Here is a 27381-nt window from a genome sequence, read left to right on the forward strand (position 1 = left end):
TCCTTAATGGTAGTCTGGGATTGGGCTCTAGTTTCCTTGGCCAATTGTTGAAACAAAGACAAGTTTTTTCTAACTATGAAATAGTTTTTAATGTTATAATTTAATTTATTTAACATTTTTAATGTTATAATTCTGTGAAGTACATGGATACACTGTCATAAACAACAAAAATCTTGTTAATGTTGAATTTTAATTTTGAAAAGAAGACAGAACAAGAATATCTAGCAAGTATGTAAAGTCATTATGATGAAATCACGGTCTAATGTTCTTTGCCCAAAATAATAGACTTAAATTGCAYAAAATAAAATAAAATTTAAAAAGGTAATATTTAGTTAAATCATTGAAAGAGTTATCAAATATATTGTTGAATCATCCTCAAAGTGCGAGGTGAAAGTCAGTTACAAGCAATGTTTCAGAAACAAATTACTCTTCCACAACTCCATGGCAAAAAAMTCGATTAAAAGGCTCATTTAATCTCAGTGATTATGGTTAACCTATGGTATAGAAGTGGCTTGACTACAAGTGTTTTGGAAACAATCACTCCAAAGCTTTTAGGAAATTATATGATCTGAATTGCTACGAGAACAACAACTGCTTTCCATGAGCACTATGTTTCTGAATAACAAATGGAAGACCCTAACTGAGAACCTAGCTCTTTAGAGATACCAAAAGAGATGAAGGAAGTTCAGCTGAAACTCTGAGATCCTGCAGCATTGAATATGATTATGTCAAATTTGGGAAGTCAATGCATCTACTGGCACTCCAAGATGACCTCTGTTATTACTGAGAAGCTGTCTGATGAGAGCGCAGTCTAGTCTCTCTAACTGATGTTTATGGGGATGATTCAAGTGTTCCCGGTGCACATTTTGGGATTCAGTTACCTAAAAGAAGGTATCGAACGCCATATGAGCTGTCCTAGGATAAGTGAAACATTCAAGAGACCAGCCATGTGACACTGAATACATGGAAGATCCATGCCTTTCTGAAGTGGCATCTAGAGGTCCAGTGGGGTATCCCAGTGCATCTGAAATGGCAATAGACTCCTGCGCTCAGACAATTGAATCCTTGTGTTTTGAAGGCCAACCAAAGAAAGAAGAGAAAGTGAAGACTTGAGGAACAGAAAAGATGGGGAATAACCTAAGTATGTACCTCTTGGTCTCTGTCAGAACATTTTTTTTTTTATCAAGAACAAGAAAACTAATTTTAATATTGCTCTTTAAAAATACTTCAGTATTGCTCTTTATGCATTTGCAGTAGAATATAAACTGGATTTGTGGCAAAATAAATCTTACTTCCTTGCAAATGAAATCTATTATTGAAGTGCAAATCACCTTTCGGTAGTTTGGTGTCTTGAATGCAGTCTGGAAATCACTCCACCACAAGCAACCCAAATGATTTTTCATAAGTCATTTAATTTTTCTGTGTTGAGTTTTCCTTATTTATAAATAATACCTATTTTTTCAGAGGGGTATTCTGAGAATTAATACAGTGTTTCCAAAGGCTTTAAGATTCTCAGATGGAAAGTGCTATATAATGTGAAGTATAATCAGAATTGAATGCATAACTGAAAATTATAAAAGGCCATATAATTAATAAAAAAATACTCTATTCCTAGAACTATTTTATGGTCATGAGGAGAGAAGTTATCATACCCCATTTGGGCTGGCAAACTCATCTTGCTCACTAAAGGTGTAGGCATGTATTTTCGTGTCACAGTAGACTACCCTTGGGTTCATCTGGAAGAACTGAGACGCTGGTAATGAAATAGTTCCATTAGACTCTCCTAATKTTTACCTCAAAGCAAAACACACAACATAAACTAGAAAAATGTGCAAATGCAGTTCATGAATTGCAAAAGAGGAACGTGATTGTTTTTGTTGTTTCTTCAGTTAATATTTTTAAAAGCTCTAACACTTYTAGAGTTGAAATGATCACACAAAAGTAGGGCAGATCTGAAACAGATTCCATTAATAGTTGAATCCACTTGAAAAATGCTATCATTTGTTGTTAGATACTAAGATCTCCAATGGTGAGGTCAAATTTTTTGATTGCAAGTAGGAGGAACATAATTATATAATAAGTACATTGTTGATTTTACTAGTAGGACTAATATCTGGGACCTGTAGGTCCCTTCTGAAGTGGCTTTAATGGGGCTTTCCCTATGTTCTCAACCCACAAAGCCAGCTTCTCATGTAGCTCCAGCCGGGCAAGACCAATCCATGGGTCCACCCCTAGAACCCCCCCCCCCCCCCCCCAAAAAAGGACAGTTTTGTAATCTGAACACCTACTTAACCAGTCTGTTAAACAAGTAAAAAAAAAATTACTCTTTTTTTTGTGCTACAGAAATTGACTTAGCGCAGAGAGACAGCAGAACTGTGTAAGTAAGTGAAACTTTCCGGTGAACAGAATTMGGTAAGAATTTTACACAATTAGGCTGAACTTGAAGTATTTTATCTACTGCTGTCTTCTAACTGTGATGGCACATGCTTCACAAGAGAGAAAAAATCTGAGGTGTAGAATGGGTTGGGTATTAAGAAGGAGAATAAGAAGAAAGGGCACCAAAAATTGCTAAGAAGTAGAGTTTTTTAAAAATGTCGGTGGCTCACTGCCAATAGTTGAGTACAGCTGCGCTCTCCAAATCAAGTTCTTGTATGACAACTGGCAATACTGTGTGTGCTGTATTATCTACAGAAAATAAAAGATGTCTCTGTGTCCAAATTATATGACAACCTGATTCTATTTTGTAATTTTCTTGCAAACCTGGCACTTAATAAAAAGACTATTGAAAAGAAAATTCATAGAATCTCAGAATGAGTTTCTACACCAGGAAAAAATATAACAGCAACTGGTTAGGTTAAATATACACTAAAGAGTAAGCATTTCATGGTTAGGACTTACTAGTGTGAATAAAGCATATCTTATTGTACTTTTTATATACTAATTCCATACTGTTATTTTTATGTAAGTTAGTAAAACAGAAAGAAAAAACAGAATGGAGATCTATGAAAATATAATGCATCTCCCATTTACAGGAATAAAGCTTCTAGTTATTTATATCACTGAGATGAAAACCAGATTGCTACTCAGTGATTTATGTTCCTCTAAAACTGTACTTTTATTAAAGGTCTACAGATTCTGTTTCAGAAACAGGTAACAAAATAAGAATTTCATACACTTGGTTATATTTAAGTTGCATTGAGAGCATACTCATTCATAAAACAGAACAAGACATTTAATTCCGCCTTTGTATAAATAACAAGTAACTGCACTTCGGGCGATGGAGATACAGCCATATACACCACAAAGTCATATGGAGCACTGTATCTCCACAAAATTAGGGCACAGAAAATATAAAGGAATGTGCTCTTTCAGCTAGGGTCTTTCTAGGCATCACTGACTACACTTCTCAACTTTGCACGTGRAGTAAGTGCAACTCCCACGCTTCGTGTTGTTAAGGAGGAAAAAGTTACAGCAGCTGAGACTACTGGAGTGAAGCCTTGGTGGGAGGTTGCTTGAAGTGGCTGTGTACGACTACCTAGCTACTCGATTAACACTGACTGCAGTCCACAGGCTCCTTCTGTTTAGGCCAAATATAATGCTGACACATTCTGCAGCTCAGCACCAGACACTCTTTTCATTCTCCAACAGTTTACTTGCATTTCTGTGTAAGTGCTGGTTTCTTTTGGCTTCAAAGACAGCTTCACCTGGATGGTTTCATTTTTCTGTTTGACACCTTGCTGTTGATTTTCCCTTACTGCACAAAAGAACTTGCTCCAGTGCCTCTCTCACAACTGCCTCTTTGTAGTGAAAGAAAGCCTTAATGATTGTATTTTGATTGTAAACTTAATTAATCTTGACTTTGTTTAATTTGCGACCTTTCCCRAAATCTTGAGGGCTGGGAATTGGAAAGCACACTGTACCACTATACTTTGGACATTGCAGGTATGCCAATTTGTTTCATGCCTCATTTGTCACAAAACCCACAAAATTGTAGTCAAAAGTCAGCTCTACATTTTTCAAGGCATGACAAAAATGGATTTTTTTTGTTTCAAATTAACATCTTGCTAAATTTATCTAATTTTTCAAACTCCAAACCAAAGCCCTCACTGACAATGACAATCTAGCAAGCAAGACAAATCAGAAATCAGCTTAGCAAAAGAGAACACATTGCCTCTCTCCAAATACAGCACTGAAATGGTAAGATAAGCATATGCAATTTTATGTATAGACGTTTAGTACAGAGAAAGATGAAGATGTAGAAAGTGTCTGTATAGGAACAAGTCAGAAGAAAAAAAATGAAGATGTATGACTCTTACTTGCACAGTATTTTCTATTACGCATTTGTTTCTTAATATAGACTCCCCACAAACCCACTAACTTAAGATTTTAATCTGAAATTCTGTACCATGGGTGAACAAATCACTGTTTTTGGTTTCAGTTTACTCATTTGTAGATCAATGATAATATTTCTCTGTTTTTATAAAATGGAAGACTTTGATATTGAAGATCCTTAAATTAAAACAATTCAACAGCAAAATATTATTACTAGTTGCATTAATAATGTTGTTTCAAAGAAAATGTGGCTAGTTGAGGCTGTAAAGGCTTTCTCCAAGTAYCAGCATAAAGAATACACAAAATGGGACAGATATGAGTGAAATTTCTCTTTGGAAAATGAATCTACAAGTCAAAGTCTGTGTTAAAGAGAGAACCAAACTCAAGAAATAATACATAAAATAAGCACACATGTATAATATATATATTTTTTCAAGATACTTTTTTTTGTTCTTACAGACATTAATTCAGGGAAGTACATAATCCCTGCTAAAGAATCACAAGAACTGCAAGATAACACACCGTCTATCCTCAATTTCATCGTCTCCTGTATCTAAGCTCTATCTAGCATGWCCAACTATATCTACGCTCTTCCTGGTATGTAGATGTAATTTGTTTATAAAAGCCTCCAGAGAACAGTATTCTACAGGCTCATCAGACTCTCTTTTCACTTTACTAAGAGAAGTTTGAATTCTCATCTTGTTCTCCAAAGTGTGTGAATACCCAYCTTGATATTCTCTGGTAATGCATATCCTTTGGCTCATTAGCCACACTGTAAATAGAAATTTTCAACAGTAGACTTGCAAGAGACCTCTAAGGAAACCATGTAATACAGTTTTCCATTTTGACAATCAACTGCTAACTATTCTTTTCTAAATACCCACTTATTCACTTTATAGTAGTTCATACAGGAATATAATCCCTAGCTTGATGATGAGACAGTTCTGTAAGACAATGACGTGAATCCTCTTGAGATCAAAATATATCATATCTACTGCTTTACCACAACTATTACTTGGAATATGGGATCACATAGTTTATTTGTAATGTCTCAACAAATGTAGTCTCAGCAAATTCAGGTTACCTGTTTCTTAACACTTAACTATTTTCTGAGCACTTACAAATAGTATTTTTGATTATTTACTCAAACAGCTTTCTAGGAACTGAAAGTAGGCTGATGAAATACTTGGCTGCTCAAAGCTACATGGACCAGTCATCTTTTCACAGTTAGGCAACTTAAAAAAGAATGAAATAAAAGAAGAGGGACTGGGAAGAGTATCATTGGCTTTAAAGCTTTATACATGATGTTAAACTRAATGATCAAACTAGATTAAATAGTGGATACTAGTTTGATCATTTAGTTTAACCTCATGTATAAAACTCGATTCCTTGATTACATAGTGGAAACAGGATGTCTCAAAAATTTGTATCAGTTTTGTTTAAATCAAACTGTAATGCTTTCTTAACATCAATTTTAAAGAGAATAAAGCTGTGAAGTGCTAGTGGACTGAAAAGGAATTATTTATTTACAGATAGCTATAGCCATATCTATTTAAATCTATCAAAGATGACATGTCAAATCGTGTTTCAGTCTTCTCCACAATCCTATATGTACCAGTGACTACTACGAAAGATAGCTCTCTCTATCCTGTAATCTGCATAAACCATAACGCTACACATTGGATTGGGGGAGAAGTGACTCAAAAGCAGTAATACTAAAATAAACAGYAAAAAGTAAAGTAAACCTTAAGAAAAGACACTTCAAGGATGCTTAGTGCATACTCTTAAGATTTCTAAATAAACAGTTCTGGTCAATTTTCATGTTGTTAGCTCCTGTATTTGTATGCGCTTGCACTGCACATAAGACACCACCAGACAAACTAGCCACCTACCAAAACCTTTCACTACAGATAGAAATAAAACACTTTCCAAGCTTTATCAGCAGTTGTATAGCCTTGCAGATGAAGTTTTTTATTTTGTCTAAAGGAACTTGAAAGTATCTTTTGGGAAAGGAGAAAAGCAAAAAGATATACGGAGAATTCCCATACAGAATAAGGCCAAATATTGTAGCATTGTGAATCTTTTATCCAGTTTTTCTTATGTAACTCCCACTTGTTGTTAGCTTGTCCTCCACAACTGTAGAGAGCCAATTACTTGGTTTGGAGGCTATTTCTTAATTAAAGCAAATTAACTCTACTCCTCTTGGAAAAGGAAACTCCAGAATATTGTATGAAGTTAGGCTCTGCCTCATCTACATCCCACAAAACAACACTGCTATTTAAAAACCCCAAAAGAATGACTTACATATGCACAGTGGCCCTATGAGCCCACCTAACCTCTGAGATTTCTCTCGTTGTATTTTGAACTATGTTGACGATGTCCGGATGGGATTTACAATGGCTCAAAGCTACTATTGTTCACACTACATTAAATTTACAATATACGCAATGAGATACCATAATATTTTCACTTGGAACTTCTATTAACCCACAACTTGGCTGTATTTAATGAAATAYGCAGTGCTCATGGAGTTGATTTATATGCACCACTATTTACAGTGCACATTTATAAAAGAGAAAAAAGCACCCTAAGGAACTCAAGGTTCTTTTGACTTTAACAAAAAGTAAAAAGTACCTGATTTGGTTTAGCTCAGTAACACCCCTGGAAGACCTAGAATCTTATAACTGGATTAAGTATGGCTACAGGAATAACTGATGCAACTGGAACAGCTAGCATAGGAAAATGCACTATCGCTACCAATATTGAGCCAAAAAATTTTTGCATATTTTCATCTAAAAACAAAAATCATAGGCATATTTATGGTTGTTGTGAATGTGTACACGCAGAGAGAATAAAAATGTCACGCTGAAGACCTAGAAGTCCGCTTTTAGCAGTCTTGTTCCAGAAATAATTGGAGCGGAGGATTCATGTTCCCAAGAAAAATTACAGATTCTCTTGAACAAATAAACCTTTCCTTCTAACAGAACTACTGAATGTATTTAATTACAGAAAGKGCATGTGAGAACATAGTAAAATAACAGAGTTTTGTACTGGAAAAAGAATGCAGAAATGACAAGGAGAAAGTAGCATAACTGGCTCTCTCAGAGCTATCTAACAAGCAATCTGTTTTATACGTTAATCAGAATAAAACTGTCTCTCCTTTCCTTCACCAATCTAACATTAGATAACTTGAATAATTATCTCTAGAAAAAAGCACTATTCTTGCTCTTCTCTAGGTGAGATGATCTGCACAATACGCAGGTTATGGCAAAGACCAACTTTCCCTAAAGCAACGCCCTTTGGGCAGCAAAGAGCACAGGGCACTAATGAGTTYCAGGAAATTACCTTGTGCTGCACCTGCCCTAAGTTCACTCGCACTAATTCATTAGCAAAGCGAGAAAAGACAAGAGGGGTATTCATTCACCGGTGTTAGGTCTGTGTAAGCCTAAAAAAATTATGTAGTTTAGTGCTCTGTGTATGTATATGAAAGCTCTTCTACTGATGAGATTTTTCATGGTAATTTCTGTAAGAATGTTGTAATCTATTAATAGAAAAGAAAAATATGACCGAACTGTGCATTCTTAACACTGAGGTTATATGCTATGTTTTTGCACATTCTGACTTGAAAGAGGTCTAATTTCATTGCACTGTCTAGAAATTACATTCCAAGAACTACTGACGGGATCACTTACACTAAACTCAGTCCCCAGAAAACATATCCAGAAGAAGAAAATATCTCCAGTGGAAAGGCAGGGAAACAAGAGCACAGTGTAACTATACTCTCAGGAAGTTAATGACTGCACCTCCTTTTCCCAGCTCCTCCCAACAACATTAATAGTCTCAGCAATTCCTGAGTGGAACAAACCCCTTTAACACCACCTGGTGCACTTTTCAGCAGTTGGTCTTGCTTCCAGGCCTGTCATGGCTCATTAAGATAGTACAGTGCTTTCTCTCTGCAAAGCTSTACTTGAGGACCACAGAGTTCAAGATAAAACGGGAGATGGAGGTTTTATCATAAGACAGAATGGGACTGGGACATATCGCGCCAAGATTTCAGTATGTGAGGAATCCACAGACGAAAAAGTTTAAGGAAGGCGAAGAGTAAAAATAAACCACTTACAAAACATACGCATAACTTTCTGGTAGTTAAAGAAACACAGTGACCCACAACAATCTCTTTCTGTGTGTGCTCCTATGGGGCACCTGATTTACATAGGCTTCACAAAAGGGTCCACTATTTTGCTTTGCAGTTTGCTCTGTCTGTGAAATTTTGAGATCCAAATTTAATAATTCTTTGACTTAAGAGAATCATACAACCAAAGAGTTTTGTACTGCTTCCCATAAATAGATTAAATTTTCTGTGTGGTCCCATGATTCAAGATATTTTAGTGTCAATTTCACTGAAAACAAAGTGGTAGATTGTCTCTAACGTTGTCTCTATACTGAGTATCTTAGGCTCTTTGACAGTGCTGGAGAACAGAAAGGATAACAGACTTCAACCTGTATTTGCCAAAAGAGGTAACACATGAAAGACATGATGTTTTCTCTCAAACTTTCAGCTGAATTAAATAATAGAGAACTGACCAAATTTGAAGGTAAGAAATATGTACATTTATGGAAAGCCTGATGTTCATTACAGCAAGGACAACTGTGGAGTTAAAAAATGCAAAATACATTTTTTGGCCTTTCAATGACAATTATTCCTAGAAGACAAATAATATAAACACACGGTGTTTCAGCTTTTCTGTTAGACTTTGTATGATTCCTTTTGAGATTAACAGCACTTACAAGATCAGTTTATTTCTAATGACTTAATCTTATTTTCTGTATTTTCCAGTATTTGGAAAGGGGTAACTTTTCACATTTCAGGCTATTGCAACTGAACTTTTTACAGTTTAAAAATGTCAAAATTTAACAGGGTGACACTATATATAGGTGGGAAAGGGACTGATGCAGATGCACTTGCTTGGCTTTGCCCCAAGCAGTAAATTGTGTAGACACGGAGTGCCCCCTGTGGGAATTTAGGTTATTTAAAATCACACAAAGTAATTACAGGAGGTGTGTTGGTACCACTRCTGCGATTGCCTGATGACCTGATACCAAATGGCCCGTATAACTTACAACGCAGTTCAACATGATGAAGTGTTTTTGCTGGGTGTGGGACACTATACCCTGTRGATGTTAAGGTTAAGATATCATTACTTCACAGCACAGAAGACAAGTGTGAGCAGACATCAAACTAGAGAGACAACTGTTTATCTTTGTAGAACATATGCATACTTCTTTTGCAGCTAGGAATCACTCTAGTCCTCTGGAGAAAGGTTGCTAAATCATGCACATAAAACACTATTTCTGTAACGACTCAAAAATTTCTTTAATTTTCATGAATACATTTTCTGATCAACTGACAAGGTATTTCCAGATGGACATTGATAGTATTTTGCTGCTGCTGGTGGTGGTTCTGTTCATCATGGATGCACATAACATGAAATATTTTCATTTGGTGAAACTGCTGTATCTGAAATGACTTCACACACCATTTCAGATCAACCAAAATTACTTTTCTGGTAAATAAACTCTATGCCAATTAATCAGTTTCTCTTGRACCACTTGGACCAAGAATTCAACTCAGAAATGCTCACTGCACTACACAAGTCTGCATCACTTACAGAGCTAGCAGCAATGGCAACCAGTTCAGAAAAGGTGAATGGCATGTTAGACAGCTTTCCAGCCTGCAAGAACAGATTGAAAAATGCTCCCACTTGGACTTTTCAACCCTGCAGCAGATGACTAGGGAGAATCTTGTGGTCCTTCTGACCATAACCAAAGGGCCTGCCTAGCGCCCCCGCCAAAAAAAAGAAAAGAAAAAAAAAATCCTTTCTCTACAAGCAGACACAGTGTCTGTTCCCCTTCTCTGTAAGTGCAGTGTCCGCTGCTACAGATTTGGCAATTGCCTGAACTCGGCCCTAGATTAGAATGTTTGTGTTCAGTTATTTTCACACACTGCCAAAATTTGCTGACAACACCAGGAGGAAAAAAAGGGAAAGGAAAACTGGTGATTTTCAACAGTTTATAACTCAGCTCAGCCTAAGCAGGTTTTTATGGGACAAAGAACAGAGATTTCTCTATAGACAGTACTTTATTCCTGCCTAATTTAAAAGGTTTGCTGTGAAYGATGGAAACATTAGAACTTCTTAAAGRAAACAAAACAAAACAAAAATCCTYGCAGTTCACTATTTTTTTTTCTACAGAAAATCACATTTGGTAATATAAACATAGAGAACATTATCTCCCTTTCTCATAATTATTTACAACAAAAGTGTCTTTTGTTTAAGAAAATAAAAATGTTAGATTTAAAGAAACAGGGGTTTAAAATACATAGTATAATTTTAAGGACTGAAATACATTCCTTGGAATAGTTCACATTTCTGGTATTCTTTCTAGTGACATAGGATTCCCTAAAGAGTGTTAAATGACTTTCGCAGGGTTACAGAGTCAGCAGTAAGCGGAAGTTCTACTCTAAGCAGCAATATTTTACATATATATTATCACTAACTAGTATCTAACAACTTCCTATTACACAAAGAACTAGCTTTCTGGAGTCCTCTTGCTAACTTAAAACTGTGTCCATCCATGCATAGAATCTCTCAAAGCAGCATCTCCTAAGCTATTTTTCTTGTATGCTTCCTTCACTTCCCTCCACCCCGTTATCTGACTGTAGTGTCATGTTCTTAAACCTGCACCTCTTTCAGTTATAGAATTTAACCATTGCTGCTTCTGATCACCTTAAGCTTTTCCCAGTGAAACATGCCCTAAAATATGATGGGCAAGATTACTTTACTGAATCTTTGAACAATAGCCGTACTACAACAATTGCTTTCAGATAGGGATACCAAAAACAGCTGAATTGTTTCACAAAATTGACTGCTCATTCAATTATTGTCTTTTTTGAGTTGAAATAGTAGAAAACATTTTAACAACATAGAAATCTCTGAAAAAGTACACAATAGCAGAGAAGAGTGCTTTTCAAAAAGCATGGATTGGGATGGTAGAGTAGCAAAGAATATACTGGGGTTCTGCATATTAAGATATTTAACTGCCTGGGAGTAATCAGAGTTCTTTCTGCAACAGAGCTTCAGGGTCAGGGTGAGTTTTTGAAGTTTGGATGCCTTTAGCAGCTTTATAGAATTTTAAGACAGACCAGCTATGTCTAAAACATGTTCAGCTAGTTAACTACACAAATTTAATGTTTTTTCCATCTTTCTGTCCATGTGCTGACAGCATTACTGTTCTCTCCAGTGTTCTTCTTCCTTCTGAGGTACAATGGATCTACCAGTTTATGTAGTGCCTGATACTAAATTTTCAGTACAATAACTTTCCAACAGTGACTTAGTAAACTAAGAGAGGTCATCATTTAAAATATGTGAGTAGTTGTATAAAAGCTCTAGAGCTACACAACTCCAAATACATTTCAGGATATACTGTACAATATGTGTACATTTTAACGGAAAGGTTTGGCAGAGCAGTTTGGCTGAAGAAAGGGCTGCCAAGTGATTGGATATGGATATATCTCCAGTTCCTCTGAAGTCCCACATCACCTTAAGAGCTATTCCTCCCATCCCCCAGTACACCAACTCTCAAGGCAGTCAAATTTATAGCTCAATAAAAACTTTTATTAAAAATAAAAAGTGTGGTTTTTAAGTACTACAGTCTTCCAAAGTCTTTATGCCAGGTCTAGATCAGACTGTAGTAGCTGAATATGAAGCTGAGGAGGCTTGGCCCACTTTACACAGCACTTCTAAGTTAGAGTTTCAAGATCTAAGCCACCTCTCTTTCCATTTTGTAACAGCTGTTTTTCTACCCTTTCATTAAGAAAAAAAAAGGAAAGAGGTAATGTAGAAAAGTTAAATAAATAAATAATGGCTCACAAAACCACAGTGGAGGAACTACTGCTGGCCCTGCCAATAAAAATGTTCCTTCTCTTTAGGGCTGGCTAAACAACTGAAAGTGTTTCTAATGAACTGCTGGCAGCACTATCCATCATTGCACTAAATGGATTCATATCTCCCTAAACTAAGGATAACTATTTATCTACAATGCACAGTCAGAAATCAGGAAGTATTTAAACCTTAGAAGTCTAATTCCTCACTTTTCCCCACCTCCTCAAAGCTTGGTTTTATTTAGGTCTCCTTATATAAAGATGACAAGAGAAGTCTGGTAGAGAAGTTCACACTCAGTTCCAGTGAATCATTCACAAGAGTTTTAAAAATACCTTAACAGACCAAGCAGACATCTGCAGTCTGATTTCAGCGATTACACTTATCTGGCATTATGCTCATCTTTCCCCCCTTGCTTTTATCATTTGTTACAGTCACTTGTGCCTTGCCTTAAAGTAGACTGTAGATTACTCCAGATAAGATAGTACATTCATAAAACACACAAAATAATGAGATGCCCATAATTATTTAGAATCTTTTAAGATGCTACTGTGTAAGAAATACATGTCTACTACAAGCAAATGGATGACTGTAAGGAAGAAATGTTTTTGAAACCAATGAAAGTAATGAATGCAATGAAAGCAATGTACACAGTCCCTGGTCAGAGGTCACTTCTGAAGGCTTGACTGATTACACAGATAACTGCATATCTACAGAGMAATATTCATACAGTGATTGTCTCAGAGATATCAAGAAAACATAGCTATAAATAATGGAAGRAAACACTCACTTCATCTCTAGAACCTCTTCCAAATGTTTCCTTCTCTCTGCTCGTAGGTTGGTCAAATGGGTTTCCTTCTCAGCCAACGACTGCTGCGTRGAGGACAGTTTTGCTTTCATTGACTCCAGTTCCTGCTTAACCTTTTCCATGGCCATCATCAGCTCTTCCACCTAAAACATTTTTGGGGTAGGCAACAGAGAGAAATAGTATAAGATGATCAATAGGAACTTAGTAAATGCCACAACTAAAATGGTGTCCAAAGGTTATCAATGCTAGTGCACTGCATGATGCTTTTGTAGACTAGAAGAACCATCTAGTGCTGTGTAAAGTACAACTACATATGAACGAAAAAATAATAKAGTCTGTGAAATAATGAATCTGATSTTGTCACTAGAAACTATTATAACATCACATTACAAACCTTCAACTCCTACATCATTTCTGTTTTAGAAAATGTACCACAAGGATAAATGGATGTCTATGTATCTTAAAACTAGATCAGTAGGTACTAAATGGAATACATCTATAACATGTATTGTGATATACCAAAAGTATAAAAAATCTTATCTGTAAATAATCTCTAAAAAAYTGCATATGAGCTTTGAAAACAAAGTTACAAGTGCCTTCTGAAACAGGGAWAGGACTGAGTCTCCAGAAAGATGTAAATAGTCAACTTCCCTCAAAATATCTGTCAAAAAATGCTTATTGCTACACTTCGTGATTTAGCAACATAAAAGATGTTCAAAGAGTGGCTGATGAAAGACAGGTATGAAAGAACAAAGCTCATACCTTAGACAGTTACAAAATGGGAAAGTTCAGAATTGACATAATTGTAAATTCTAGCACAGTTATCACACAGATGTACCTAGTCATATTTTATTCTGCAGTGGTAGTGAGTTCTGTGTTGGTTAGAATTTATCACTTTAATTAATATGCTAAAAACACAATAAACATGCAAGTATAGCTCTATCTAGCATAAAAATACCTCTGGATATTCTTTCAATAATCTTATAATAATGTTAATTAGCACACAGTCTACTTTCATGAACTTGTTCCATATAGATTTTCTCTTTTTATCAAATCAAATCAAATGTTCTTAAATGAGAGAAACTCAGAAGTTATTACTGCAGTTAGTCAAATACTGGTATAAATTTAGTATGACATTATAACACTGCATTGCGTTTACATCCCTGCCTAAAATACTTATTTATATAAATAAACTTGAACTTTTAGTAATTCACTGTCAGAATAGAGCACAATAATTATATTAAGCTCAAGTTATACTAAATATGTTTTTACAAAGAGAGTGGGTATGTCATTCACTATACAGGTGCTGGAAGATGCCAGGTATGGAACATATCACTATTTGCTCTAATAAATTTCATACTCCTAAAGRTAGAGTCATTAGCTCAGGACAAACACGGATGACAAAATTGTTTTTCATCCTCAAGCAGTGATAGAGCAAGAAATATTGGAATTCAGAATTATTATGATTATAAAATGTAGCATAGACATTGTGTAGTGCTTACTGCAGAATGCATATGTACTTCCACTCAAATGCAGCTGACAAGAATTCTTCCCATATCCAACAAACTAAGAAAATTTTTAAAAATGTAGTTATCAAAAATTATTCAAAGCGTACAGCTAATAGTTCCTCCAGTAATCATGTGAAATTGGTCAGAACTCTAACTGTTATTAATAATTTGGCAAGGGAAGTCATGGACAGCAAGAAGGGCTTCTTTAAAGAAAGGTAGATTAGGAAAAATGTGAGTCTGCTACTGAATGGGGCAGGAACCCTGATGACGAAGGACACAAAGAAGGMAGAGATACTGAATGCTGCCTTTGCTTCAGTCTTTACTGCTAAGGCCAGCCCTCAGGAACCCCAGACCCTGGTGACCAGAAAGTCTGGAGAAAGGAGGACTTTCCCGTGGTACAGAAAGATCGGGTTAGAGATTATAACATTCACAAGTYCACGGGCCCTAATRGGAKGCACCTATGAGTGCTAAAGAAGCTGGCGGATGTCATTGCTAGGCTGCTCTCCATCATCTTTGAAAGGTTGTGGAGRACAGGAGGGGTGCCTGAGGACTAGAAGAAAGCCATATCACTCTAGTCTTTAAAAATGGCAAGAAAGAGGACCCAGTAAACTACAGGGCAGTCAGCCCCCCCTCCATCCCTGGAAAGGTGATGGAGTAACTCATYCTGGATGGATGGATAAGAAGGTGATGAGAAGGAGCCAGCATGAATTCATGAAGTGGAAATACTGCTTAACAGCCTGAGAGCCTTCTATGATGGCTTGACTGGCTGGGTAGATGATGTGAGAGCAGTGGATGTTGTCTACCTTGACTTCAGTCAGGCTTTTGACATTGTCTCCCTTAACATCCTCACAGCCAAGCTCAGGAAGTGCAGGTCAGATGAGAGGACAGCGAGGTGAACTGAGAACTGGCTGAAAGGCAGAGCTCTGAGGGTTGTGATCAGCAGCACAGAATCTAGCTGGAGGCCTGCAGCTAGCACTGTGCCCTTGGGGTCAATACTGGGTCTAGTCTCATTCAACTTATTCATCAGTGACGTGGACGAAGCGACAGAGTGCCTCCTCAGCAAGTTTACTGATGATACAAAACTGGGAGGAGTAGCTGGTACACTACAGGGCTGCACTGCTATTCAGAGGCACCTTGACAGGCTGGAGAGAGAGGCAAAGAGGAATGTCATGAAGGTCAACAAAGGCAAGTGCAAGGTTCTGCACCTAGGGAGGAATAACCCCATGTACCAGTGCAGGCTGAGGGCTGACTTGCTGGAAAGCACCTCTGTGGTGGAGAAGGACCTGGGGGTCCTGGTGGACACCAAGTTGACCATGAGCCAGCAATGTGCCCCCGTGGCCAAGAAGGCCAATGGTCCTGGGATGCACTAGGAAGAGCACTTCCAGCAGGTGGAGGGAGGTAATCCTTCCCCTCTACTCAGTGCTGCTGAGGCCACACCTGAAGTGCTGTGCCAGTTCTGGGCTCCCCAATACAAGAGAAAGATGGAGCTACTAGAGTGAGTCCAACAGAGGGTCACTAACATGATGAAGGGACTGAAGCATCTCACATATGAGGAAAGGCTAAGAGAGCTGGGTCTGTTCAGCTTGGAGAAGAGAAGACTGATGGAGAATCTTATCAAGGTGTGTAAATATCTGAAGGGAGGGTGCAGAGAAGATGGGGTCAATCTCTTCTCAGTGGTGCCCAGCGATAGGATCAGAGGCAATGGGCACAAACTGAAACACAGGAATTTCTGTGTGACTGTGTATGAGGAAAATCTTCTTCACTATGAACAGGTTGCTCAGAGAGGTTGAGGAGTCTCCTTCCTTGGAGATATTCAAAATCTCTCTGGAGAGGGTCCTGGGCAACACGCTYTAGGTGACTCTGCTTGAGAGGGGATTTGGACTAGCTGATCTCCAGAGGTCCCTTCCAACCTCAACCATTCTGTGATTCTGTGAAGGAGAATTTCTGTGAAACATAGTCCAAACTGGCTAGCATACTTAAAACAATCAAACTTTTCTGGACTAATAATAGTTATTTTGTAGACAAAACCAGATCAAAAACTCTGTCAATTTTGCAAATAAAGAGAAAATTCCATAGAATGAAATAGAGAAATATGTCAGGAAAGAATATAAAGAAAAACTGCATCACTACTGACAGGCAAAAACACAACTAGTAAGAAAACAGATGAGAATTTCTATAAAAAGAAAAACAGCAACATGCAGGGGAAGCAAAGGCATACTAGTGTATCAGCTTTTACTTCTGTTGGATGGATCAGAATGATCTATATAAACATTTTCCTTTTAATTGAGGAAAAGGGGGCATGTCAACTACAAAACCCTCTGCTTATAACAAAAAACAACCACAACTAAACATGTCTCCAGCCAACTGCAACAATCAAAGTAATTTGTGTCAGTCTGTCACTTGCCAAGATAAAATAATCTTTGGAGCAACAAACTTTTCCACAATAAAGTTGGAAGTTTTTCGACATGCGTCATTCCATTCCCAGTCACAATCAAAATTTGCAATACTAACACCGAAGGACTGGCTTGATACAGATCTGAAGCCTAACAACGGTGGGCTGTTAACAGCACACAATGATGATACTGGCTGATATCTAGGCTGAGGTTGTTAGTGCTAGGTGGCAAGACCTAACTCTGCAGGAAAGGATTATATTCTTTGAAGTACTGATCATTGCAGCTACTTAATCTCTTTCTAATTGTTCCATTTGGTAATTTTAATTCTAGGGTTTTGTTCCGTATTTTTGAAGGCTAACAGAAATTTTTTCTAATCATGTATCGGGGATGGATAGAATGCAAGTGGCTTTTAAATTGTGCCAGCAACTTAGTTCACTGAACTATCATTACCTTCCATTCTCTCTAGAAAGTACCATTGCTATGCTATTGATTAAAGACAAAATTCACCAAAATACTGATGACTGCATTTATAATAAAGACTTCAGTTTTCAGAGTCATCAAATTATAGACATTCCTTTGGGAGCATTTCAACTAAACTTAAGATAAAATATTTTATGTAGTAACTTAATCATCTAAGTGCAGACCTGTCTCTATATGCCCCAGCAAGCCGTCCTGGAAGAAATAACATACCAATACTCTCTAGAAGCAACTTGCTTACAACACGCATCTAACTTTCCTATTCAAAAATAGCTTTAAATGTACCCTTGATTGTTTCACCCTGAAAGTAGCTAATTATATAACAAAGAAAAAATTACTTGCCAAGAACCAGAGCTTTTGAGACAGATTGTTGACAAGCATATATTTAACCGTAGGTAAGCTTGTGCCCTGTCAGTTATGTTTCCACTGGCATAAAAACTGCACTCTTGTTCTTCTCCCCTTAGTCAGCTGATAGCCCAGAAGGCAGAGTGCATCTTCCATTGCTTCAATACCTCTTACCACAGACCTCTCAATTACCCCAGTCACTGTATTAGTTGGTGAAGGACAGCATTGCCTTTCACTCAAACATTGAGAAAATCACTCCAATAAGTACTGTATCAGCTCTTAAAAATCTCAGAGGTAGAAGAGTTTTTGAGGAAGTTATGGATGAAGCTTCAAACAGCCGTACAGCAGGTATACAGAAATGAGGTATTACTCAGTCCTAACATCAGTCACTGGACTCCAGGTGGGGATGTAGCCACTACTCCTTCTGGCAATCACAGCATAAAAATAGTAGAACCCTTAGACTTCCAGTAATATGCACTAACAAATTGCCAGAATTCTAGAAGAATTTATATTTGCAAAAGTAGGAAARATGATTTTTCTGACATCAGTGATATAAATATTAGGTCTAATCCCAGAAATGTGAGRTTTAGGAAAGAAACCAGAAGGCTAATTCAACAGAGAAGGAACTTTGATAGTCCCTTAGAAAGTATACTCATCTGTCTAAAGAGGTACTGTATTCTTAAAGAAAAGTATCTAAGGGAGACCAGTCACAAGGACATTAATTCTCCCCACACTCCTAGCACAGCAATGTCCACCAAGAAAGTCCGCTTCTGGAATAAAAGAGAAAGCTAGAAAGAAATGGGTGACTTAAACAGAGAATTCATCAGAATCAGCAGAATGAAAATAGAATAATGGAGTAATTTAGGYTGGAGGGATCTCTGCAGGTCATTTGGTCCAATCCTCTGCTCAAAGCAAGATTAACTCAGAGTAGGTTGCTCAGAGCCTTGCACAGTTGACTTTTGGTGTATCTCCAAGAACAGAGACTCCCCTGTCTTGCTGAGCATCTGCTCCAATACCTGACTTCTCTCACTGTGATTTTTTCTCCCCTTAATGTCTAATTAGAGCTTTCCAGGTTGCAGTTTGTGCCTGTTGTCTCTTGTCCTTTCTCCGAACACCTCTGAGAAGAGTCTGTCTCTGTCTTCTCTCATTAGGTACTGGAAGACCACAGTTGTTCYGAGCCTCCTCCTCTTGGGCTTGAACATATCCTGTTCTCCCTGCCTCTCCTTGTATGTCACGTGCTCTAGTCCATAACAACTCTGCCTCTGAAGAGCAGTTCTGCTTTCCAGCATTTTGGCCATTCCCCCCAGTTTGGTGTTATCTGCAACACTGTGGAGGTGCACTGTGTCTCATCATACTCCATCATCAGCTGCTGAGGACAATGCTAGTAACAGGCCACTTGTTGGACTTCATACCACTGATCGGGACCTGGTRGTTCCTATCCAATTCAGAAACAGGATGTTAACAGGAGGATATGCTTTAACTGCTAAGAAAGTTTTGAACAACATACAAAAAAATAGAGGATACTGGTTGACAAGTGAGCAGAGACACTAGGCACAGACGACAGACAGACATTGGTTGAGTGTATCAAATAAAAAACATAATACATATGGAAAAATGTACTGGAGATTTTTTTCAAGATATCCTGTAGAATAGTTTTCCCTGAAGGAGAGGAAGAGTTTACAGAGAAGAGAAATATTCAGCATGCATGGTATGAAATGTATTGTTCTTAACTCATCTAAGCTCAGATGAAACCTACGGGARTTCTTAGAACATGGACAAAAACACTGGGTTCTTCCTAACCCCAGAAGATCCGGAAGCTCATACTGCCTGCCAGAAAGTTGGATGAAGCTGATAAAGGTATAATCACGGAAGAAGTATTGCTAGCTATCACCTAAATCCTGAATTTGGCTGATCCCTGGCCACGCAGGGAAGACCAAGGACCTCCCTGACTGTTTATGTAGCATGTTGAGGACAAGCTGTTCGTCATCACTTATCCATGACTCAGCTCCCTATAAACAGGGCTGAAAGGTCTTGTATGCATTCTAAGCAGGATGGATTTGCAAGGAATTTAAGAGAATATGGGTTTTAGGGCCTAAGAGGCCTGACCAGGTAACAGRCTGTCTTTAAGGAAGAACATGAAGTTGAAGAAAATTTCCGTTAGAGGAAAGGGTTCCTGAGAGACTAGAGTTGAACAAACTACGTGAAACATGACCGTGAGCACTGGAGATCAGTAACCCAGGATAGGGGTTACTGCTGTATCACAGAATTAGTAAGGTTGGAAGGGACCTCTGGAGGTCATCTAGTCCAACCTCCCAAAGACTCCCTGGTGCTGGTTCCACTGGGGCTTGAACCCAGGACCTTCAGCATGTAAAGCAGGTGTGATAACCACTACACTATCCCTCTGTAACTGAAAAGGCAAACATCAACATGAGATAAATTTTATGCATAGTATCTCATCTCCTTAGAAAGGCCAGTGCATTGCTATCAYGAAAACAAGGTGGATAGCCAAGGCAGTAGAACAGGAGGCTTTAAATACCATGTTAACAGCAGCCTGTCAAGACATAAAAGAAACCATCTAACACAAAAAAACAAGCCTTTTTCAGAAGACTTTCTCACCTTGTAATCTCCCTGCTTCTACATACTCTGACTTAAGTTCCTCTTATGCAACCATCATGATCAGAAAACAGACAGTTGAGTTGACATACAAATACCACATTATCTCTAAGTATGTGGTACTTCTGTTCAGCTGTTCTGGATACTGGGTGACGTGAAGCCAAAGACTTCCAAAGAGCTTGGTTCAGCTCCAAGAAATTCTTAATGATAAAGAGTAAATCTGAGAAAAGACGATGGATTTGCAAAATATGAACGAGGTTGCAGACCCTACGACTCTGTTATAGCTCTGCTGTTATAGGCAAGATCAAAATTCCACCTTGTATGAGATGAGGATTAATAYACTACTAAAGATTTCTGAGACTGGGTGGATACTTTATGCCAGGGAGAAGGTCACTTCAACTGATGTGGTTGTCTCTTGAAGGCAGCAACCTAAACCTAAGGTCAATCCAGCCAGCCAGGCTAACTAAAGCAGCCTCAGGAGCCCCATATGCTTCACAGTGTGTTCAAATTGCAACGTGGTAGCATATTCCTTTTGTTTCCCAGTGTAAAATTCTTCTTCAGTGATGAAGAATCATCTGAAGAGAACTTTTCTACTTCATAGCAATTTTAAAAGGGTCTTCATAGCCCTCTCAGGAACACAGTTGCGGAGCTTAATTTTATGTTCATGCCCTGTCAGAGAAGCAGAGTAATTTTGTACACATGGCCCTCATCCAAGCAACAAAGACATCATGTATGCAAGAAACACAACGCAATTCACTACAACTATGCAAATATAAAGYGGACATGAACAAAGTCATCAATATAGCAACATAGGGAGAAAAATGCTATGCCCTTGAAAAACATTTACAGTGGCAGAAGACTCTATCTCATCAGAGTAGTTGAGAATAACTCAGTGACCCAGGCAATCCACTTTTGTATGCTATGGGCCAGAAGGGTAGAGCAAAAAGCTAAATACATGCTTCCCACACAGACTGCAAAGGAAAATTTTCCAGTCTCAAGTGACAGGACATGAATGCATCCATAGTTCAAATGTATATGTAAACTAGTTCAAATAATATTTATTAAGGATAGTCGATATTCAGACTTTGACCAGTACACCATACAACACTGTGTTCTATGTTAATGTTAGATGATAGGACTTTTCCCCACCTGTAGATAAACAAATCCCTCTTTGCAGAAGAGATTGCATTTCTCTCAGTTATTTATTTCCTTACTGATCAAGCTGCAGTTTCAATTGTCCAGGTGGCCCAAGGCAGATTTTAGTCTTCTTTCCTCATTTTTTTCCCCTTTGATCAAGAATTTGAATAATCTTCTCGTCAAGCAAAACAAGACTGTACATCAGTCTATAATTAAAAGTCTGAAAGGGCATGGCAAAGCAACTCGAATATTACACTAAGAATCATATATACTCTTCTACTGCAGATACAGTTCTTCAGATGCAGTGATATATACAGAATTTTCAAGTTCATGTTAATTTACAAGCCTAAAAATAGACTTTTTTTGTTGTCGGTTTAAGGAAAGAAATTCAATTTCTTTCCTAAATACAGACATGATCAGTTATGTGATAGCTGTTTGTATTCACTGTGTGTCTTACAAATTCCAGGAAGACTACAAAAAGATGGAATTTTACAGAGTAAAGACACAAGTACAACATTACAGGTCTCTTTCCACTAGCATTGTATAAGTCAATCACAAGAGATCCTATTTTCAAAACCATCTCACCAGGCTAACCTGTATATTTAAAATTATTGATTATTTTGAGCATAGACCTTCCTTGTGTAAACCATATATTGGCATCACAGTATACACGATGCAAAATGTACTAGAAATGTATACTTTGACCAAAACAACAAACGCTACCAAAACAAAAGGTCTCGAAATTACAAGTCAGAAATAAGAATACTACAAAGGCAAAAAAAAAAAAAAAAATCCTTATAAAGTACCACTCATTCTCTCAGAAGACTCTCTCCTACTATTTTTAAATCGTAAGTTTTTAAGCAGTTTTTCATTTCATTGTATACCTTACCGAAATGATAAAAACCTACAGATTTCCGCATTAGCTTTTACTGAGTTGGACTGATTACACTGCAAGAACAGACAGAGAAAAGAGAAAAAAATAGACATGATAAGAAAGACAAAGATGAGGATTCTGACTCCATGAAAACTTGTTTCGGTCTCAGAAATTTTTCCCAGAACAGATGTTAAGACATGGAAAAAGCATGGGCCAGAGTTGGGACTTAAGTATGTAATTTAACTGCCCCAAGTAACATATTACAGRCAGAAAGCACTGAGTCTGACATAACTTGGATTGCCAGCAGGACCAGATGGTTTGCTTAAATCACAAGTTAATAAACCTTTACACAAAATAAGAAGGAAATGAATTATGGTTTCATCATAGCCCCATTTTTGTTAAAGCAGTAGGGTAGCTTTATGTACTCTTGAAGACTACATCCAAGACACAGCTAAATAGTTAGCTATTCTGAAATAAGGGACAACTTTTAAATTTTTAGAAATATTGAGAAAGTCATTAAGTATAGCTTCTTGAGAGCTAAAAATATCAGAGAAAAATGGAGAAATAAGTAAGCAGTAACAAAAAAAAGTTTTATTTTTTAATAAAATTAAAATGCAATTTCTAGTCTGTAAGGTAAGGAAAGCCCTCAGCTAAAAGAACTGTTGAAAGCTCGGCCACACTGGCAGTAGAATGGTAAAAAGCAGAATGGCTCTGCCCCTCTAATACAGGTAGGAGCTTTGGCTCTCCATCAAGCCCCTGTAATTCAATACCAGTATTGAATTACATCAGGAGTATTCATATGTGTATAGGTAGACAGAAGAAGGGTTCATGGTTAATTGGTTCTCAGTTATGACAACAYGACCACTACTAACACTTGTGAGGCAGATAGAAAAAGCATTAAGATCCTTTACCTTCATTTTTATTCTGCAACTGTAGGCACCATAAAAATATCCCAAAGTAAACAGATGTTCAGTGCCTAAAGAGAGTCTTCCTCCCTACACTATATATATCTCCACATAAAGCTACTTCACTTGTTCCATGTGGTTGCTGTTAATTAATGTTGACCTAAGGTCCTTTGCAGACAAGCGAAAAACTATTTTTTTGAAAGCTGGAATTACTTAGTTGAAGATCCTATCTAAAGAAACTGGGAAATAAAAACAGCAGAATATCGTGCAGCGAAGAAGATTTTTCTATCACATTTTTCAGCTGATGCTGTCAACAGCATATACATTCTGTTTCTCCCAGCCACAGAGACAAAACTCATTGGAGTACAACTGTAAAATACTGCTCGAAATACACGAGTAAAAAAAATACAGCTCCATCCCAGAATTGGTGCCAGATTTCCAACACCATTTCGGCCAAGGTCAACTGTGTACAGCATTAGAGGACTGTGGCAGCCTGTGCACATGGAGAAGTTCTGTTTCGTTCACAACAAAGATGGAGTTAGTGTCAAAGACATGAACATGCCTGGTAGATTATCGTTCCTTCAGAGACAAAGCAGGATCTTCTGGTTATCTGTAGCATACAACAGCTATTTTAGAGATGAAGTGTATGTTTCTGAACTTAGTGAGCAACTTTCTTAAGTCTTCGTACCTTTGGTTTTTAGGTTGCYAGGATTCTGCACCTTCAACACCCCTGAGAAAATGCACTGTTTTGGTGGCTTAATAGAACTGGAGCCACTCTCCCATTCTTACATTATTAATTGGGAAGGAAAAGAAGTAGAAAGAAGATAAACAGAGAGAACAAAAGACTGTGGTCTAAAAAGCTGCAGGATACTGTAGTTGAGTGCAAATTTCCTTATCGTTGAGAAAATGAGATACTTGGAAATAGGAGACTCCAACTCTCTTCCTTATCTATGAGCTAGTTCCCAACAAAACTTTCATTATGAAAGAGTATCTGATAATGAGGAAGAGTTAATGCTCTGTACTGCTCCCTTCGGTCTCCACTGATGGCTTTAGGCAATGAAGAGCACTAGGAGTAGACTGACCAGATGATATCTGACATTACAGTGTTACTCCTACAGAACCCACAGAAATAGAAACACTGAAGTTTTTGTCAAGAGTACGTAACTTGAAAATCATCAGAAGTGGTTTTTTGCTCCAGGAGCACTGAGTTATGTATTATGCATTTGTATAAAGCAGGAAAAATCAAAATTCATGGCTGCTTGGAAAAGACAAGCTTCCTGAGCTGACAGACTTCAGGACTGAAGAACTGACAGCTGGGTCCTGTTAGGCTGTTTAGAGGTAGCTGTGACAGATGTATCTCCTAAATGAGAGCCGTAAGCCATATAAATAAGCAATGGTCTGCAGACAGGACAAGAACTCTTGAGAAARAAGCAGTAATTGTCTCTGCTTAACACACAAAAAAAAATTGAGTCAGGCCAGGGGAAAATAAGTGAAAATCTGAACACCTGATTTCTATGGAGGATGGAAACCTGTTATAGTTCTGGTATCTAAGACTATAAAAAGTTAGAATTTTATTTTTGCATTTCCCTCAGTTGGAACCTTTATCAAATGAAGTAGTCATGTTATACTTTTTAATCCTTGCAAACACATAGAAAGAACATTTTTTATGTTTTAATATGTAGATATGTTTAATACGGTTTATGTAGATCTACAGTCAAAGGAAACTGTCCTGTGTTTGTCTCTTGTGACTAAGAATGAACCTCTCCAACCTGTGAGAACTAGGCAGCGATTGCTACTTTTAAGGATAACTAAAAATGCTGCAAAAAACTAGATTTTAATCAGCATTTAAAAATCCCTACAGAGGCAGAGAGACTAGAATTAAGCACATTTAGCATGATTTGTTAAATCRAAACAACATTTTTAAAACAAGTTAACTCATGATACTCCAGTTGCAACTGTACACAACTGTACACCTTCAAAATAACTTTTGACCTTTCTTATAGTACTCTATGATGCTGCTAAGGTAGCATTTCAATTAGGTCACAAGAACCCTTTGGCTCACACTAGTTACCCAAGGATTTAAGCAGTTTTTCACAAGCATTCTCTAGTACAACCTGATCTCCGTTTTGCTGCATTTTAGACAGTTTAACTAGGATATGTCAGCATGGTAGACTGAAGTTTAGACATAACCTAATGATATTCAAAGTAAATATGCAATGCTGTGATATACAGTATGGATTGACAAATATTAAGTGTATATAATGAGTCTCCAAAGAAATACATGATATAGAAACAAAATAACTTAYTATAAGCACTGAAAAAATGTCATGCTAATTCCATATACACCTTAACATTCTTTTCCCAAAAGACAGTAAAGATCACAAACATAAATATACAAAAATATAATCATTACGATAAAGCACATACATGGAGAGGAAGATTGAACTTGCTGCTAAGTTCAAGTGAAGAAGCAGAATCTTACTGGCAAGTTCAGGGAAGTTTTCTATTGTACTAAACTTGTCAAAACCAACCTTTAGCACTGGAGTTAACAGAAAGCAAATAACAGAATCTAGCTACAACAACTAAAAAGCAATCTCACTGCATTGAGCCAGCTGAACTCAGACTGGAATTTAGTTAAGGGTTTGAAGGATGATGAACATCAGCCCAGCAAAGCCTGGAAGCTTTTGTGTGAGTAGAAATTGTTTCAGAAAGAGGAGGCATCCTCAATACAATGAACCTGAAATTTGTCACTTCTCCATTCTTTTCTGAACAGGAGAATGATCTAGAAAGCAATACAATTTCCTTTCTTACACTTCATGGATGTGAAGGAAAAAATCGATTATGTCAGAAAAAAGAATGTATATTTTTCTGGATTATGAATCTAATGCAGAAATCTAATGAAGTTTTCTAATGTGCTAATGTAAATTTAATATTATCACAATTACTTCTAAGATCATAGTTTAAAATCATAATTTGAAAACAGAAAAGAAATTCCAAATGGAAAAAGCACAACAGTAGCTTTAAGCRAATATTGTAGTAAGTATTGGCTTGGATCTTTACAGTTCCAAGCATTCCTAAAAAAACCAAATGTGCAAGACCTTATCCTTCAATAACCAAATCAGCCTGGAAGACAACTCAGATTTTGACTCCTTCTTCAGTGACAACAAATTCAAATACAATCTAGAAGCAAGTGCTTGAAAAAAATAATACAAAAGGCAGAAAAGTGCTGAGATGGAGTTCTCTCTAYAAGGCCTGACTATCATAAAAAGGATAATTTGAAATCCCTATTTATCTATTAAAAATAAAAGGAGATAACAACCCAAACAAACAAAATAACCTGAAAATCAGCAGTGGCACAAAATTTCTGTATGACAGTTTTCATCAGTATTTTTCATTTCATCAAAAGGAAAAGGTGATTTAAATGGAGAAATGCACAATGTGTATTTTGAATATATATTGATCCTCATTTCAGTGTAAAGACCTCTCCTAAAAGTCGCGAAATTTTGCCCATTTCTGCAACTCCGAACAAATGCAAAGATTTAAACCAATTATGGGTTCTTTAGAAGTGTTTTTCTCCTATAATGTTAGAAAAAGGTCTCTGTCCTAGAATTTTCTTGGGGTATCATTTTAAAAGATGTTTTATTCATTGTTCTCCACTGAAGGCAAAAAATCCCCATGACCCCAACTAGATAGAACTGAACACAGATAGGACAGAAAAGAATATAAATTCAACTCTGTTGCCTCTTAAAAGCTATGCTATTGAATACAGAAGGAATTACATGTTATCCTTGACATCCTGACTCTCTCTCCCCCTGTAAGGAGTGTGACTCAATATAAATCTGAATACATTTAAATGAAGAGACTACACAATCAATTGAAATACTCTGGGGAGAGGCAGAGCTTCTAAAAATGACTGCTAACATTAATTGATGAAGACACAGTGCATAGTAACTTTAGGCAAAATACTTCTGCTAACCGAAGGAAAAGGACCGGACAAAAGAATGTAAGATTTCTGGATCCTGAAAAGCAACTGCAAGACTATACTTAAGGCT

The 27381-nt window shown here is 37.2% G+C and overlaps 1 protein-coding gene across 2 annotated transcripts in view; it reads right to left on the reverse strand.

The window, feature by feature from the left end:
* Nucleotides 1-27381, reverse strand: part of ERC1 (ELKS/RAB6-interacting/CAST family member 1) — a 292972-nt gene that overhangs the window by 91457 nt on the left and 174134 nt on the right. For both annotated transcript variants that reach the window (XM_085324014.1, XM_085324013.1), the window contains one exon: nt 13060-13220. In XM_085324014.1, coding sequence (XP_085180140.1) covers nt 13060-13220 — 161 coding nt within the window. The remainder of the gene's footprint in view (nt 1-13059; nt 13221-27381) is intronic.

This window comes from Rhea americana, unplaced genomic scaffold (genome assembly GCF_003343005.1).
Source record: "Rhea americana isolate MKP2758 unplaced genomic scaffold, rheAme1 scaffold_9, whole genome shotgun sequence".
In the NCBI taxonomy this organism is placed as follows: Eukaryota; Metazoa; Chordata; class Aves; order Rheiformes; family Rheidae; genus Rhea; species Rhea americana.